This window comes from Myodes glareolus, chromosome 14, assembly GCF_982192425.1.
Source record: "Myodes glareolus chromosome 14, mMyoGla1.1, whole genome shotgun sequence".
NCBI lineage: Eukaryota > Metazoa > Chordata > Mammalia > Rodentia > Cricetidae > Myodes > Myodes glareolus.
In genome coordinates this window covers 75,301,365-75,313,739 of record NC_142039.1, presented here as the reverse complement: position 1 = coordinate 75,313,739, position 12,375 = coordinate 75,301,365, and the positions used below count along the sequence as shown (strand labels likewise).

Below are 12,375 nucleotides of genomic sequence, written 5' to 3'. Positions count from 1 at the left end.
CAATAGGGCCACCAGGGCGCCTGCTTCCACAGACCACCCCATCCCACCATGGCCAGGCCACGTTCAGCCCCCTTTCCACCCTCATCTCTTGTCTGTATTTGCCCCTGCTGATTGGGCAAGGGGCTCCTGCTATGCCCAAGCTCACCGTGGTCCCTTGTTCCCTGACACGCTCTAGTGGGCACTAACCTGGCCCGTTACCCTACTGGCCCCAATCTGCCCACCAGTTCACACCGAGAACCTCACCTGCGTCCCATCCTCCATTCATCCCGCTGAGCCTCTAGAGGCCTAACCTTCCAGCAAAGCCAATACTTCACTGGCCCAGTTAGGAGACCATGTTCTGCCCCTGCACGCTTGCAGGCCCTATTCTATGGCCCCCTAGCAGTGCCCCTAAACATATACCTTTGTGCCGCCTGACCACCAGTCACATCTGAGGCTGCCAGCCTGCTATGCTCCCAGCTGGTCCTATTCCACACTAGGTATACCGCTACCAACGTATCGTGCATCCCTATCCTGGCGTTCTACATAGTAGCCTGCTTTTGACAGCAGCCTTGGCTTCTCTCTCACCCTGTTCATCCAGAACCTCAACCCAGCCTTAGTTCACAATGGCCCACCACGACGGCGAGCCTTGGCCCTTCTCTCACGCCGGTATGCTGCTGCTGACCTTCCAGCCCACCCGTCGACCCTGCGGTTGTCTGCTTTCCCGGGATCTGGCACGTCCTGTCCCGTCCCTCAGCTTCCCCTCTACCTAGCCAGTTCCAGTCCCACTCTATGCAGTGCAACCGACCACAAACCACTTGTCTGCCCAAACTTCGTTTTCCCCCACCTCGCGCAAGTTCCCCAGTTTCTATTCAGCTTGCCTACCAGGATCTCCACCTCATCCTGGTCTACACAACATACCATCCAGCCATCCACAGACCCAGCTTACTGGGTTCCTGAAGACTGTGCAGCTGGCCGGCCTGCCATCTGATAGTGTTACCCACTTTACCCTAGATCACCAAGCACCTCCCCCCATTCTATGCCTAGCCCTACTCCTTCCTGATCTGGTTTTCTTACTACATCACCACCTAAACAACTGTATAATCATACACAGAAGGAAGCTTGAAGCTTTAATTATATGCATCCTATAGTTACGACAGCATCATGATTTTAGTCTGTCCCTCGGAAGACACTGCAGGTTGACTCAAACCCAAAAGTCGGTCATTGGGCATTCATACAGTAAATGTGAGGGAAGGAAATTCTATCTTGTAGCTCATTTGGTGAGAGAAAATGACCCTGTAGATATGATATGCTGAAGGACATTGGTCCTGGAGAGACGGACTAACCCCCAGCAAACACTTCCAGGAAGATGCCACGTCACTGCTCTCCAAGCAGGAGAATTGCAAGCGTCCAGCTCAAGAGTTACAAACAGTAAAGGGGACTGAGGTGACATCCTAGTCACAGAAGAAACAAACTGTGAGGAAAGCTGGGTGGGAATGGAGCAGAAGGCTGGGGCAGGGGGCTCGTGGGGGTCGGGGTGGGCGGGGGAGCAGGGTGGGGCTGAGGGCTCACCCTACTCCCCGCCCTCACAAACCTTCTATGACTCTCCCCTGCTCTGTGATGCAGTCCTGACTACAGAGAGGCTCAGGCAGCCCCAGATCTCTGCTGCCTCGGGCGGCTGTGCGATTCCGACTATGGAGAAGGTCCTCTCCTTTCTGGATAGCACTAGTGAGGCATGGTTGAGGCTTGGACATTTACCCTCAGCCTTTGCAGACATTTACCCCAAGAGCATCTTTCTGAGTGCAGTAGGGGTGCTGCTTTTGTACCTGACGTACCTGTTGCTGAAACCATTCTTACCCCCACCAAGCAATCAAGCCATCAGAAAGGTGAGGCGGTGTGCGGTGTGGTGAGCTCCTAGGGGGTGTGGTAAGCTCCTAGGGGGTGTGGTGAGCTCCTAGGTGAGTGTCTTCCTTTATCGATGCCGTTTCTACTCCCACGTTGTTGAAGGAGAGTGGCTTCCTCGGAGCAGGGCCTGAGCTAGGATCCTGGAAAGGAAAGGACACGACCATGGGAAAGCATGGAGCCTGGGGTGGAAGGAATTCAAGTTTCCATCTGAATCCATAGCCTACCTCCCTGGGTGTTCGTGGTTCAGTGTTAAGCACCCATCCTGGTCTTCCTGGCTTAGTTCCAGATGTCAGGTTTTCTGAAGTAGAACAGCGTCCTCTGACACTTGCACTCAGGTCCAGCACCCCTTCAGCTCCTCCACCTTCACTTCCAAGTTGTGCTGCGGGAGAGGGAGGGAAGTGGCCTCTGAGGAGAACCTGGAACCTAAGACCTGTCCCCAGGACGAAGAATCTCAGAGGGTCTCAGTCTGTGCTGCCCAACATGGGACTTCGTACGATATCCCCAGCTGCGACTCTTGCAGACAAAAATCCTCTTTTGGTTTCTCAAAGAAGGAAAAATTGATAGTCGTCTCTCACTTGTGAAAGTAAATTATAAAGGTTGGAATTAGGCCAGGCGGTGGTGGTGCACTCCTTTAATCCCAGCACTCGGGAAGCAGAGGCAGGCGGATCTCTGAGTTCGAGGCCAGCCTGGACTACAGAGTGAGTTCCAGGACAGCCAGGGCTACACAAAGAAACCCCTTCTCAAAAAACATAAATAAATTAATTAATTAAAAAATTAAAAATTAAAAAAATTTAGAATTAATCTTACTTGATTGGAAGTCACAATATTCTTGGTTAATGGAATTCTTGGGCATTCTAGGAAAAACAACAGAAAAAAAGTTATTTTTCTTTTTGTTCACAGCAACAGGGAGAAGCTAGGAAAAGAAGGAGAGCATCATTTAAAGGTAGGCTCTTACTTCTAGGGTTGCATCACCCCCGTCTTCCCTTCCTTTCTTTTCCACAAGAGCCCGGGTTCATGATCTGAGGGTATCATTCACCAGACACACACTATCTCCCTCCGAGGAGACTGAGAACCAGCCATGCGCCCTGCTCTGCTCACCCATGGGCACAAGGCAGTGATGCCTGACCTGGGCAGTGGGCGCTGCCCTTGCAGTGAGCACAGGAGGAGTCCAGGGAGGGCTGCAGTTTGTTTCTGAGGCACAGCTCCTGCCTCCTGGTGTCTATCATGTGCGCACTTCACACGTGGGGCTCAGATGTCTCTGAGGAGAGCAAGACTTGTGAGCTTCTGCGGCGTACACAGTGAGATGATGCCCACAAAGGGACCTTGTAAACAAAGTGACCCAGCAGAGCGCCGCCAGCATTGTTGGTGCCAGCTCCGCTGTGTCTGCTCTCGGTGATTTCAGACTGCAATAGCCTAGGTGTTTCCCTCAGAGGAACTGTGTGACGCTCATGTCTCCGTCTCTCCTTCCATCCAACCCACACCCGCTGCTTTCCAGAGTTTAGAATCTTCCACAGAGAAACCCAGGAGAGGATGAAGCTGCTGTCTGTTGTACAAAGGTAACAAACTTCCCTTCCTTTCAGGGCCCATCCCCAGCCTCACCCCAAGGTCAATGCATCCCAGGAACTTAGCACAGCCTGCTCTTGTCATGGCAGGGACACCCAGAGGGATAAATATGTAAACTGGAGGTGTGGGAAGAGGCTGCTGCCTCTCTGGTAGCCAAGGACAGAGCAAAAGGAATAGGCATACAGGCTCCGGTGTCCGCACCCCGCGGGGGCCTAGTGCCCTCTTTCTATGAATACTGCTTGTCCTCATTTTGTTGCCGTTGCTGTGATGAACACCACAACCAAAAGTACCTTTAAGGAACAAGTTTCATTTCAGCTTATAAATCCAGATCACAGTCAGCTGGTGAGGGAAATCAAGGCAGGAGCTTCAAAGACAGGCCAGTTCATTGCCTGCACCCAGGGAACTCGCTTCATAACCAAGAAGTAAGTGGTTACTGTGGGCCACGCTGTTTGGTAGCTAGTGTGTAGGTACGCTTATGTTCCCTTAGTTTTCTTATTCACGTCCGTACCATCTGCCGAGGGATGGTACTGCTCACGGTGGGCTTAACTAGAACCCAGGTCCTGACCGCAGCTCTGAACTCTGTCTCCAGCCCCTTCGGACAGCTGTACAACGCCTCCCACTTCCGACGAGCGCTTTGTCCAGATCCCCGCTGTGACGTCTGCAACGGAGCCACGGCCAAGGTCAGCCATCTGCTTTCAGGGCCCACCCCTGAAGATGGCGTTGCCTCTGCATCCAGTGTGGCTTCCACAGCCTCTGTGACTGAGACCTCCTTTACTCTGTCCCCTCCCCTCTCACCAAGCCCTCTGGGATGTCAGATTTCATCGCTTTCACCTACACCTCCTCCTCCTCCCTCCACTATCTCAACACATTTGTGCACACCACAAGGTGACTCCCCGCCATCAGAACCTGTTCTTCTCACAAGCGTGGACTTCCCACTGCCAGGCCACATCCCACCTCATCCACTTCCCACACTTCCTCAGACGGAAGAGTCTTCACAGCTAGACAGCTCTCCATCCCTGGCGGGCAGCCCAAGCAAGCAGATCGTCAACACCACAACAAACAAGGAAGCTCGTGGTGACATGCCCCCATCACAGTCGGCATGCTTGGAGAACCACCACTCTTCTGAAGCTTTTTGGGGGGGACAACCCACTGTCTATTTCCCAATGCCCGGAAAACCCTCTTTTCCCAACCCCAAAGTCCTGGCGCTGCTAGAGAGACAAGACCAAAGCCAGTCTGACTCCCTTATGCTGAGGGATGAGAAAGAAAAAGCAGAAACTTTTCAATTCGAAAAGACACTTAAGACTTGGAAGGAAATCTCAGAGTCAGTCACCAGGTTGCGGAGCTCAGGGGTCTCCCTACCTCTGAGGGGCAGCGAAGGCGTGCTCCAGGAGGTGGTGATGCGTCAGGGGCTCATTCAGAGGCAAACATCTGAAGAACAATTAGAACCCAAGGTTACACAGCACTTCTGGGGTCTCCCCTACCTCCACAGCGAGTCCGTGAACACTGTCACTACGCTGTCGACTCGTGCCTCAACGTGCATCTGGTTCAACAGCACCCCAGACTCCTCAGGCCTGACTCTCCCCACACCTCTGTCCCTGCCTGAGAGCCAATCCCAGGCCTTGGCCCAATCGCCATCCCAGAGCGTCCTGCTTCAGCCTCCAGTCCCAGTGACACCGTCTTCCTCTCAGTCTCAGCTTAGGATCTGTAAGGTGTATTTTCATACATCCCAAGACGAGACAAAGGCTCTGCTGCAATCTGAGATCCGCCACCTGGAATGGAAGATCACGACAGAGGAAGAGAAGAGGGTGTGGGCTTTACCCACGGAGGTCCAAACATCTCAGACAAAACTTTGTCTCCTTCCTTCCCCGCCCTCACTAGTCAGGCAGTCCTCCAAGGCCCACACTCCCAGGTCTGTTCCTCCTGAAGACTTCCCCATGAGTGACGCATTCCGGAAAAAACTTGAGAACCACCTTCGGAAGAGGCTCATCCTACAGCGCTGGGGCCTGCCCCAGAGGATTTTCAAGTCTCAGCCATGGGTGCATCCTGACCTTGCGCAATCATCTATGAGCAGCTGTGGGCTCTCACAGATCCCTTTCTTTCAGCCCCAGGACAGCAAAGACTGGCAGGACACTGTCTTGAACCAGCCTGGAAGCTCCCAAGAGAGGTGCTCAGAGAGTCTCTCGCTGGAGGAAAAAGTGGTCGAGGCACAAGGACAGAGTTCAGAGATTGTCCGAAGATATCCATGGGGTAACTCCAAGGGCGCTCCAGGTAATGGCCTGCCGTCTGACTGTGAGACAAACCTACAGCACCACCCAGGCAGTCTGTCAGGTAAACCTTCAGGGACGGCACAGGTGAGCCAGTGTCGGGAAAAACTTAAAACTGCGCTGCAAAAGCCTTTGGTCAGTCATCTCAAGGAAACCAGTAAGGGTCAGAGAGCTGGCACAGAGTCCAGATCAGGGCATTCTCCTCTCCCTTGTACCTCACGTGTGGATAATGAAGAACACGAGGCTCAGAGACAGTCACGTTCTGATAACAAGGACGGACACGCCAAGAGCACATATACAATGACAAAGCCTGTTCTGCACCAGGCATCCATGGTCTTAGACAACACCAGTATGAAAGAGTCAGAGGGCAATAAAAACAGCCCAGATGTGCCCAGAATATCCACTGAGGCTGCCCCTGCGCCATTGGGTAAGCGACTGGATTCAGGAAGAACAGCCTTGGGGTTTCAAGGAGCAAAGGTGAATGGCAAAAGCATATTTGTATCTGACAAGATCAGTAACATAGTCAAGGGAGGGCAGCCCAGTGTTCTTCAACCACAACCTACCAAGATCTTGAACACCAGCCAGGGCAAGAGTACTCAAGGGGCAGATGGGAAGACAACAAAAGCACAAAATACTCTGGTAGCTGGAAGGGCCCTGAAAGAAATAACAGGTCCCCAGGAAAGTCAGACATCTGACTGCAATAGTCAGGCATCCAGGGAGGGGAAATTTAAACCAGAAAGCAGGCTGCCCATCCAAGCTCTAGGGCCACCACGTGACAAGCTCCCTGCCTCAGATGAATTCACTTACAGACATTTCCTCACGTCTGACCAGAGCCTTTCCAGAGGCCCCATGATGGCTTCTCAGGTGCAGCGACAGGAGCCCCGGATGCCTCCTCACAACTTAGGCAAAGGCCAGAACAAGGACATCTCTCCATCTGTCAAGAAAGTGTGGCCTGCTCCATGGAAAAAGGAGGAGCTTGGGGCAGGGGTTCCCAGGTCTGGGGCGTTACAGGCCAATGGGAAGAGCTGCCATGCACAGGACAGTCCAATCCAGGGGCGTCGTGGGGAAAAGGCCACCCAACCCCTGCTGGGGACGTCGCCGACCCCTCCTGATCACCAGTTCAGGAGGCACGTCAAACACTTCCTGCAGTGGCTTTCTCCCGACAGAAGAGGCAAAGTGCAGGAGACGTTCCCACAAAAAGGCTCTTCCCCACCATCACCAGGGCAGGACCCAGAGCTGTTTAAGGGGAGAGCTACCTTTCCTGGGAATACTCTAGCTCAGAAAGCCGTGAGAGACCCAGGGAAGGTCTTCAAGGAGCAGCTGGGGCGCAGGCAAGGTGCTGCAGACACCATGGGCCCTCCTGGGCCCTCCTCTCCTCTTACCAAACCTGTGGTAACTAAGCCAAAGGGCCAGTCTTGGGTCCCGGCAGAGCCAGCCCAGGGGCGTCCGTTCCAACGCCAAGCAACCTACCCTAAAGCACCGAGCCCCAGGCCCTACAACCAAGCCACTGCTGTCGTTGGTCAAAAGAGATGGGTCGAAGACAGGGTCAGCCAGTCCCAGAAAAGTGGGTTTTTACAGCCTAACCCGCCTGCACCCTACAGGGGTCCAGAGCTGCACCAAAACCTCATTTCAAGGAGAGCTGGGCAACTTCCTCAGATGGCACCGCCCTTTGCTGTAGGGACTGTGTTGGCAGACTTGTCCCGATTATGTGAACAGAAAATCCTGGCTCAGAATTTCAATGGAAAAGGTTTTCTTCCCCAGAAATAATCTGTCTCTTATTAATGGTATTGATCACCCCCAATAAACGTTCTGATGAAGTAGTGTCTTTTGTGTGCACAGTGTGTGTGCTGTGCATGGTGTGGATTGTAGGTGACACGGGCTTTGTGTTTCGAGAAAGGGCTGGGTTATTTCAACGTTCACTGTACACCAACCAGTCCCCGCCCCAGCTCCCAGCTCCCCTGTTCCTCTGAGAGGTGGCCTGGTTCCCTGGACTTTTAGTTTTTGGCAGGTTTTTTTTTTTTTTTTTTTGACAGTGTTTCTCTGGGCAGGCTGGCCTTGAACTCAGAGATCTGCCTGCCTTAGCCTTCCGAGTGCTGGGATTAAAGGCGTGCGCCACCACTGCCAGGCTCCTTTAACTCTCGGCTGGTCCTTTGACAGCTTTCAGGAAACAGCACATTTGAGGCAGTGGCTCCAGATGGCTGGTTGGGAAGGAGCCACCGCAGTAGACACTGCTCACACAGGCTGGCAGGTGCTGCTCAATGGCCCTGGGAAATCATGCCACTGAGATGTGTCCACTAGAAAAGCACCCGGGGAAACAGTTCCCCTCTGTCTTTACACTGTCTAGACTGACAATGTTCCCCGAGAAAATCGTCACCCTGCTGTCAGCTAAACATCTCCTGAGCTGTCACCTTCCTCTCAGAACCAAGAGTGAGGGAGATGTATGTGTATTTGAGGAAGAATGCATGATACAGAGAGGAAGGACATTGCTATTCAAAAGGGATGACACCGAATGACCCCAACGTCCCCAGACTTCTGTACCTTCCTGCCCTGTGTCACCCTAGCAGTATCTTGAGGGGCTGATTTTGGTGCTGTGTAGCTCATTACTGCCAGGGTCAGAATTTACCTATGGCCGTCCTACCAATGTGGGACATTGTCTGTAGGGCCATTGTCTGACATGACATGACATGCCTTCCTTCATGGCATGTGAGTTCTTGTGCTTGGGCTGTGAAGTACATGGTGATGCCGCCTAGTGCTGCACGGCATCGGTGCTGCCCCTGACCTGCCAGCATGCCCATTTCCCCCAACTAACCATAGTGATGGTTTCTCTTGGTGAGATGAAACATGACCAAAGCCATCCTGGAGAGGAGAGGGTTTATTTGACTTACTCCAAGTTACAGTCCACTGAGGGAAGTCAAAGCAGGAACTTAAACCGAGTGGAAATCTAGAGGCGGGAGCTGATGCCAAGGCCATGAAGGGGTGCTTGCTTGCTCCTCATGACTTGTTCAGCCTGCTTTCTTATAGAACCCAGGACCACCATCCCAAGACTATCCCATCCACAAAGTTTGCTCTTCCCCCATCAGTCATGAAATCAGAAAATGCCCTTACAGGCCCCGCCTACAGACCATTTTATGGAGGAAGCATTTCCTTAGTTGAGGGTCCCTCCTCTCAGATGACTTGCGTCTGTGTCAGGCTGACAAAAATCAGCCAGCACATCTCCACAACGTTCTTCCAGGCTTCTAACCAACCCTGGTAACTATGTCTGCCTGGTCTGTCAGCCTACAATTACCCTCGCTCACATTGTCTTGCCCTGCCAACCTGACCAGTTTATACTAACACAGCAGCTTCCCCCAGAAGATCCTAGCCCTGCTCCCCAGGAAATCTGCGCAGGCCTTCCAAGTCTCTCTTAGTCCAGTCCTCTCCGCTCACTGCAGCCCGCTTCACAAGCCGTGTCCCAACGCATCCTCTTGCATGGTCAACTAGCTGGTATACCAGCTGGGCATTCCCCCAGATTTTCCCGGCATGGTCTGTTTGCTAGGCTGCCTGATTGCCCAAGTCACCCAGCTGTACCACCACATCACTGCAATCCCACATGTACCCAGTGTGGCCTGCAACCAACCTGGCTTCCCTGCTCTGTCTGCCATCTGGGGTGCTGGGTGCCGCTCTACTCCACAGAGAGCGCGTATTCCCCAGGACACACTGCTCTTCTTACATCACCCCACTCCATTAAGTGCACTGTAGACCCTGCTCCCGACCTGCCGTAACCTGGTCTACCAGTTAATGTGCCCAGGTAACACCCCGCTTGTCTCCCATGCCTACTTATCCTGTTCCCTATGCATCCTGCTCAGTCTAGCCCTCTGCATCACGGTCAGCTGATGGGCATTTTCTCCCTGCTCTTCCTAGCCTGCCTCCACCTGAGTTGGAGGTTTTCCCACTTCTGGCTTGCATTAATCCACACAGCAGTTCAGGCTCTCCAGCTTGCCGCCTCTGCCTGTTAGCTGCTCTGTTCCTTAGCTCATCCTAGCCCACATGGACACCAGTTCTCCCCACCACCACCACCACCCGGTTTGCTGTTGCCTGGCCCACAACCCCTCTGTTCCTCTTCTTACCCTATTCATCCTCATTTGACCTATACCTGACGCTATTCCACCAAGCACGTCCCATTCTGTAACATGCTCTAGTGTATCTGCCTGTCTTACCCTAAGGTAGCCTACTTGTCTGGCTCCACAGTTGATCCTAACTTGGCGGGCTGGCCGGCTTCCCTCGTCTCTGGACTCATCCCAGTCCAGTGCCCTGTGACCAGCCCTTCTACATCATTCCTCCATCTCCATTCCCCAACCTCCCTCTGGTCCACGGCGGTTGACGGCGGCTGACGGTCGATCTCACATTCCCCATTTGTGGCTAGCGGATCTACCAGACTGCCTAGTCTCCTGTCTCCCACTAGTGACAACATAGTGACAGGCTACCAGCTTACCCTACGCCAGAGCCACCTGGCCTGCCAGACTATAGAATACACTGACACCCAGATCAGTTGCTCAGCTCACTTTAGAACACATGCGCGCACGCACACACACACCACACACACTACACACACACCACACACACACACCGTAATACACACATACACACACATACACCACACATACTACACACACACCACACACACACACAACACACACCACACACACATACCGCACACATACATACACACACCACACACACACAACACACACCACACACACATACCACACACATACATACACACACCACACACACACACAACACACACACATACCGCACACATACATACACACACCACACACACACACCACACACACCACACAAACCACACACACACACATACACACACACTACAATTTGTCAGCTTGTGTTTACAGTGCCCTTAAATGCCATTTATTTTGGTAGAAAAGCAAAGAATTGTAAGATTTGAGCCCAAATCCTTTCCCTAAAAATGGGTGTGTGAAGGCAGGGCAATAGTGGTGCACACTTTTAATCCCAGCACATGAGGCAGAGGCAGGCGGATCTCTGTGAATTTGAGGCCAGCATGGTCTACATAAGGAGTTCCAGGATTGCGAGACCCCACCTCAAGAAACCAGAGAGAGAGACAGAGAGACAGAGAGAAATGGGCCTGCAAAGCTCTATATAGGAAACCTGGGGCTCTGAAGAGTTGAGCTTAGAATAACTTTCAAAACCGAAATGGTTGTCAGCCCACCCTCTTCTGGAGAAAAGACTAAGATCTCGATGCAGACACTTTGCTGGAGAGGTGGGGCTCTGACCTGGTCCCCTTCTGGAGCCCACTGAGGGCTCTGACATGGTCCCTTCCAGACAGAACCTGCTTACCTAGTGACTTGAGCCCACCCAGCGGAATAAGTACCATCCTAGGTGGAGGTGCCTTCAAAGTACACTTGTGCGCAGTCAGGTGGTGGTGGCAGTGGGTGTGGGCAGAGGGCTAGCCTCGAGTGAGGGCCAGGAAGGCCTCTGTGACCTCGGGATGTGGACTTGAGAAGAGGCTGTTGGCCCAAGGTGGTCCCTTATTTGATTTCAGTCTGGCCGCTAGCCTCCTTGTCCCGGGTGCTCCCATTTGTCCTTCTGCCTCCTCAAACACCATCTTGCTCGTGCCTCCAGCTTCCGCATACCCACAAGTCTTGGAGTCACCCCACTGAGGGCCACATTTTGATGTCTGTTCTGTTCTAAGAGATGGAGTCTGAGGAAGAGCTAAGCCTCCATCACACCCGTCCCACTGGCCCCCAGGCTTGCTTTAGTCCCTCTTTCCTGTTTGTGCCTCTTCAGATATCCTTTCAATGAACAGTGTGGAAACTCTTCCATCATGAAGGGCAGGGCCGCCTCATGCCTGCAGCCTCCCAACCCAGGCTTGTCGACCCAGTCTGCTGCTTCTCAAATCGTGCAAGTTAACTCTTCCTGGACTGGGCAGCCCAAGTTATCTCCTGGCTCACCCTAGACTGCCACCAAGCCATGCTTCTCTTCTCCACACTTACTACCAAGTGGTGTGTGAAGCCGCCCTGGTACCCGCCTAACCATGGTTCATGCAGCATGACACATTCGTTTCTCCCCGGTACACACCCCGGCCCTCCAGTCCTCCATACGTTCTCCCTGATGTAGTCCACACAAATGTCCTTGTATCCCTTTTAACCAACTCCAGGCAGCATGCTCCACTCCTTACCCCACCAGTAATCCAATGACCTTAACAAGGTGCTCACAGGGCTTAGTTTAAGCAATCTAGATTTTCTTCCTTAATCACATAGACTCATTTGCAGCAATAGGGGGAACCTTTGAAGGAAGGGTTGCACCATGACATGTGAGGACTGACAACTGCCTCTCTGAGAAACTTCCCTGCCCTGGTCAAACGAGGATGACTTCACGCTAGGGGGACCCTGGTCTCAAGAACATAGAGAAGGTCTGGGAGGAAAATTGTGAGCTAACGGACAGGGTTGAAAGCAAAGCTACCTCCCCTGAACAAGAGGGAATGAAGAATCTCTTCTTGGTATGTGGGTAAAGGATCCTGAGATCCTTTAAAGGGAATCTCAGGAAATAGTGAGTCTTTTGGAAGAAGCACAAAGAGAGGGTAAAAGCTGAAGCCCTAAGTCCAGCTCTGGTACAAACATATGCTATATACAACACAACACACACA

At 52.7% G+C, this 12,375-nt stretch overlaps 1 protein-coding gene across 1 annotated transcript; it reads left to right on the top strand.

Annotated features, from left to right (window-relative positions):
• On the top strand, positions 1–7,528 carry LOC125408972 (spermatogenesis-associated protein 31D4-like). Its single transcript, XM_048447651.3, has 7 exons — positions 1–476; positions 578–645; positions 1,342–1,452; positions 1,603–1,862; positions 2,782–2,824; positions 3,377–3,437; positions 4,034–7,528. The coding sequence occupies exons 4-7, from the start codon at positions 1,671–1,673 to the stop codon at positions 7,473–7,475; spliced, it is 3,738 nt and encodes a 1,245-aa protein (XP_048303608.3). The 5' UTR covers positions 1–476; positions 578–645; positions 1,342–1,452; positions 1,603–1,670; the 3' UTR covers positions 7,476–7,528.
• The last annotated feature ends 4,847 nt before the right edge of the window (positions 7,529–12,375 follow it).

Coding starts and splice junctions, on each gene's coding strand:
- LOC125408972 (XM_048447651.3), top strand. CDS start 1,671: ATGGAGAAGGTCCTCTCCTTTCTGGATAGCACTAGTGAGGCATGGTTG. Junction 1,863..2,781: donor GCAATCAAGCCATCAGAAAG/GTGAGGCGGTGT, acceptor TTTTGTTCACAG/CAACAGGGAGAAGCTAGGAA. Junction 2,825..3,376: donor AAGGAGAGCATCATTTAAAG/GTAGGCTCTTAC, acceptor GCTGCTTTCCAG/AGTTTAGAATCTTCCACAGA.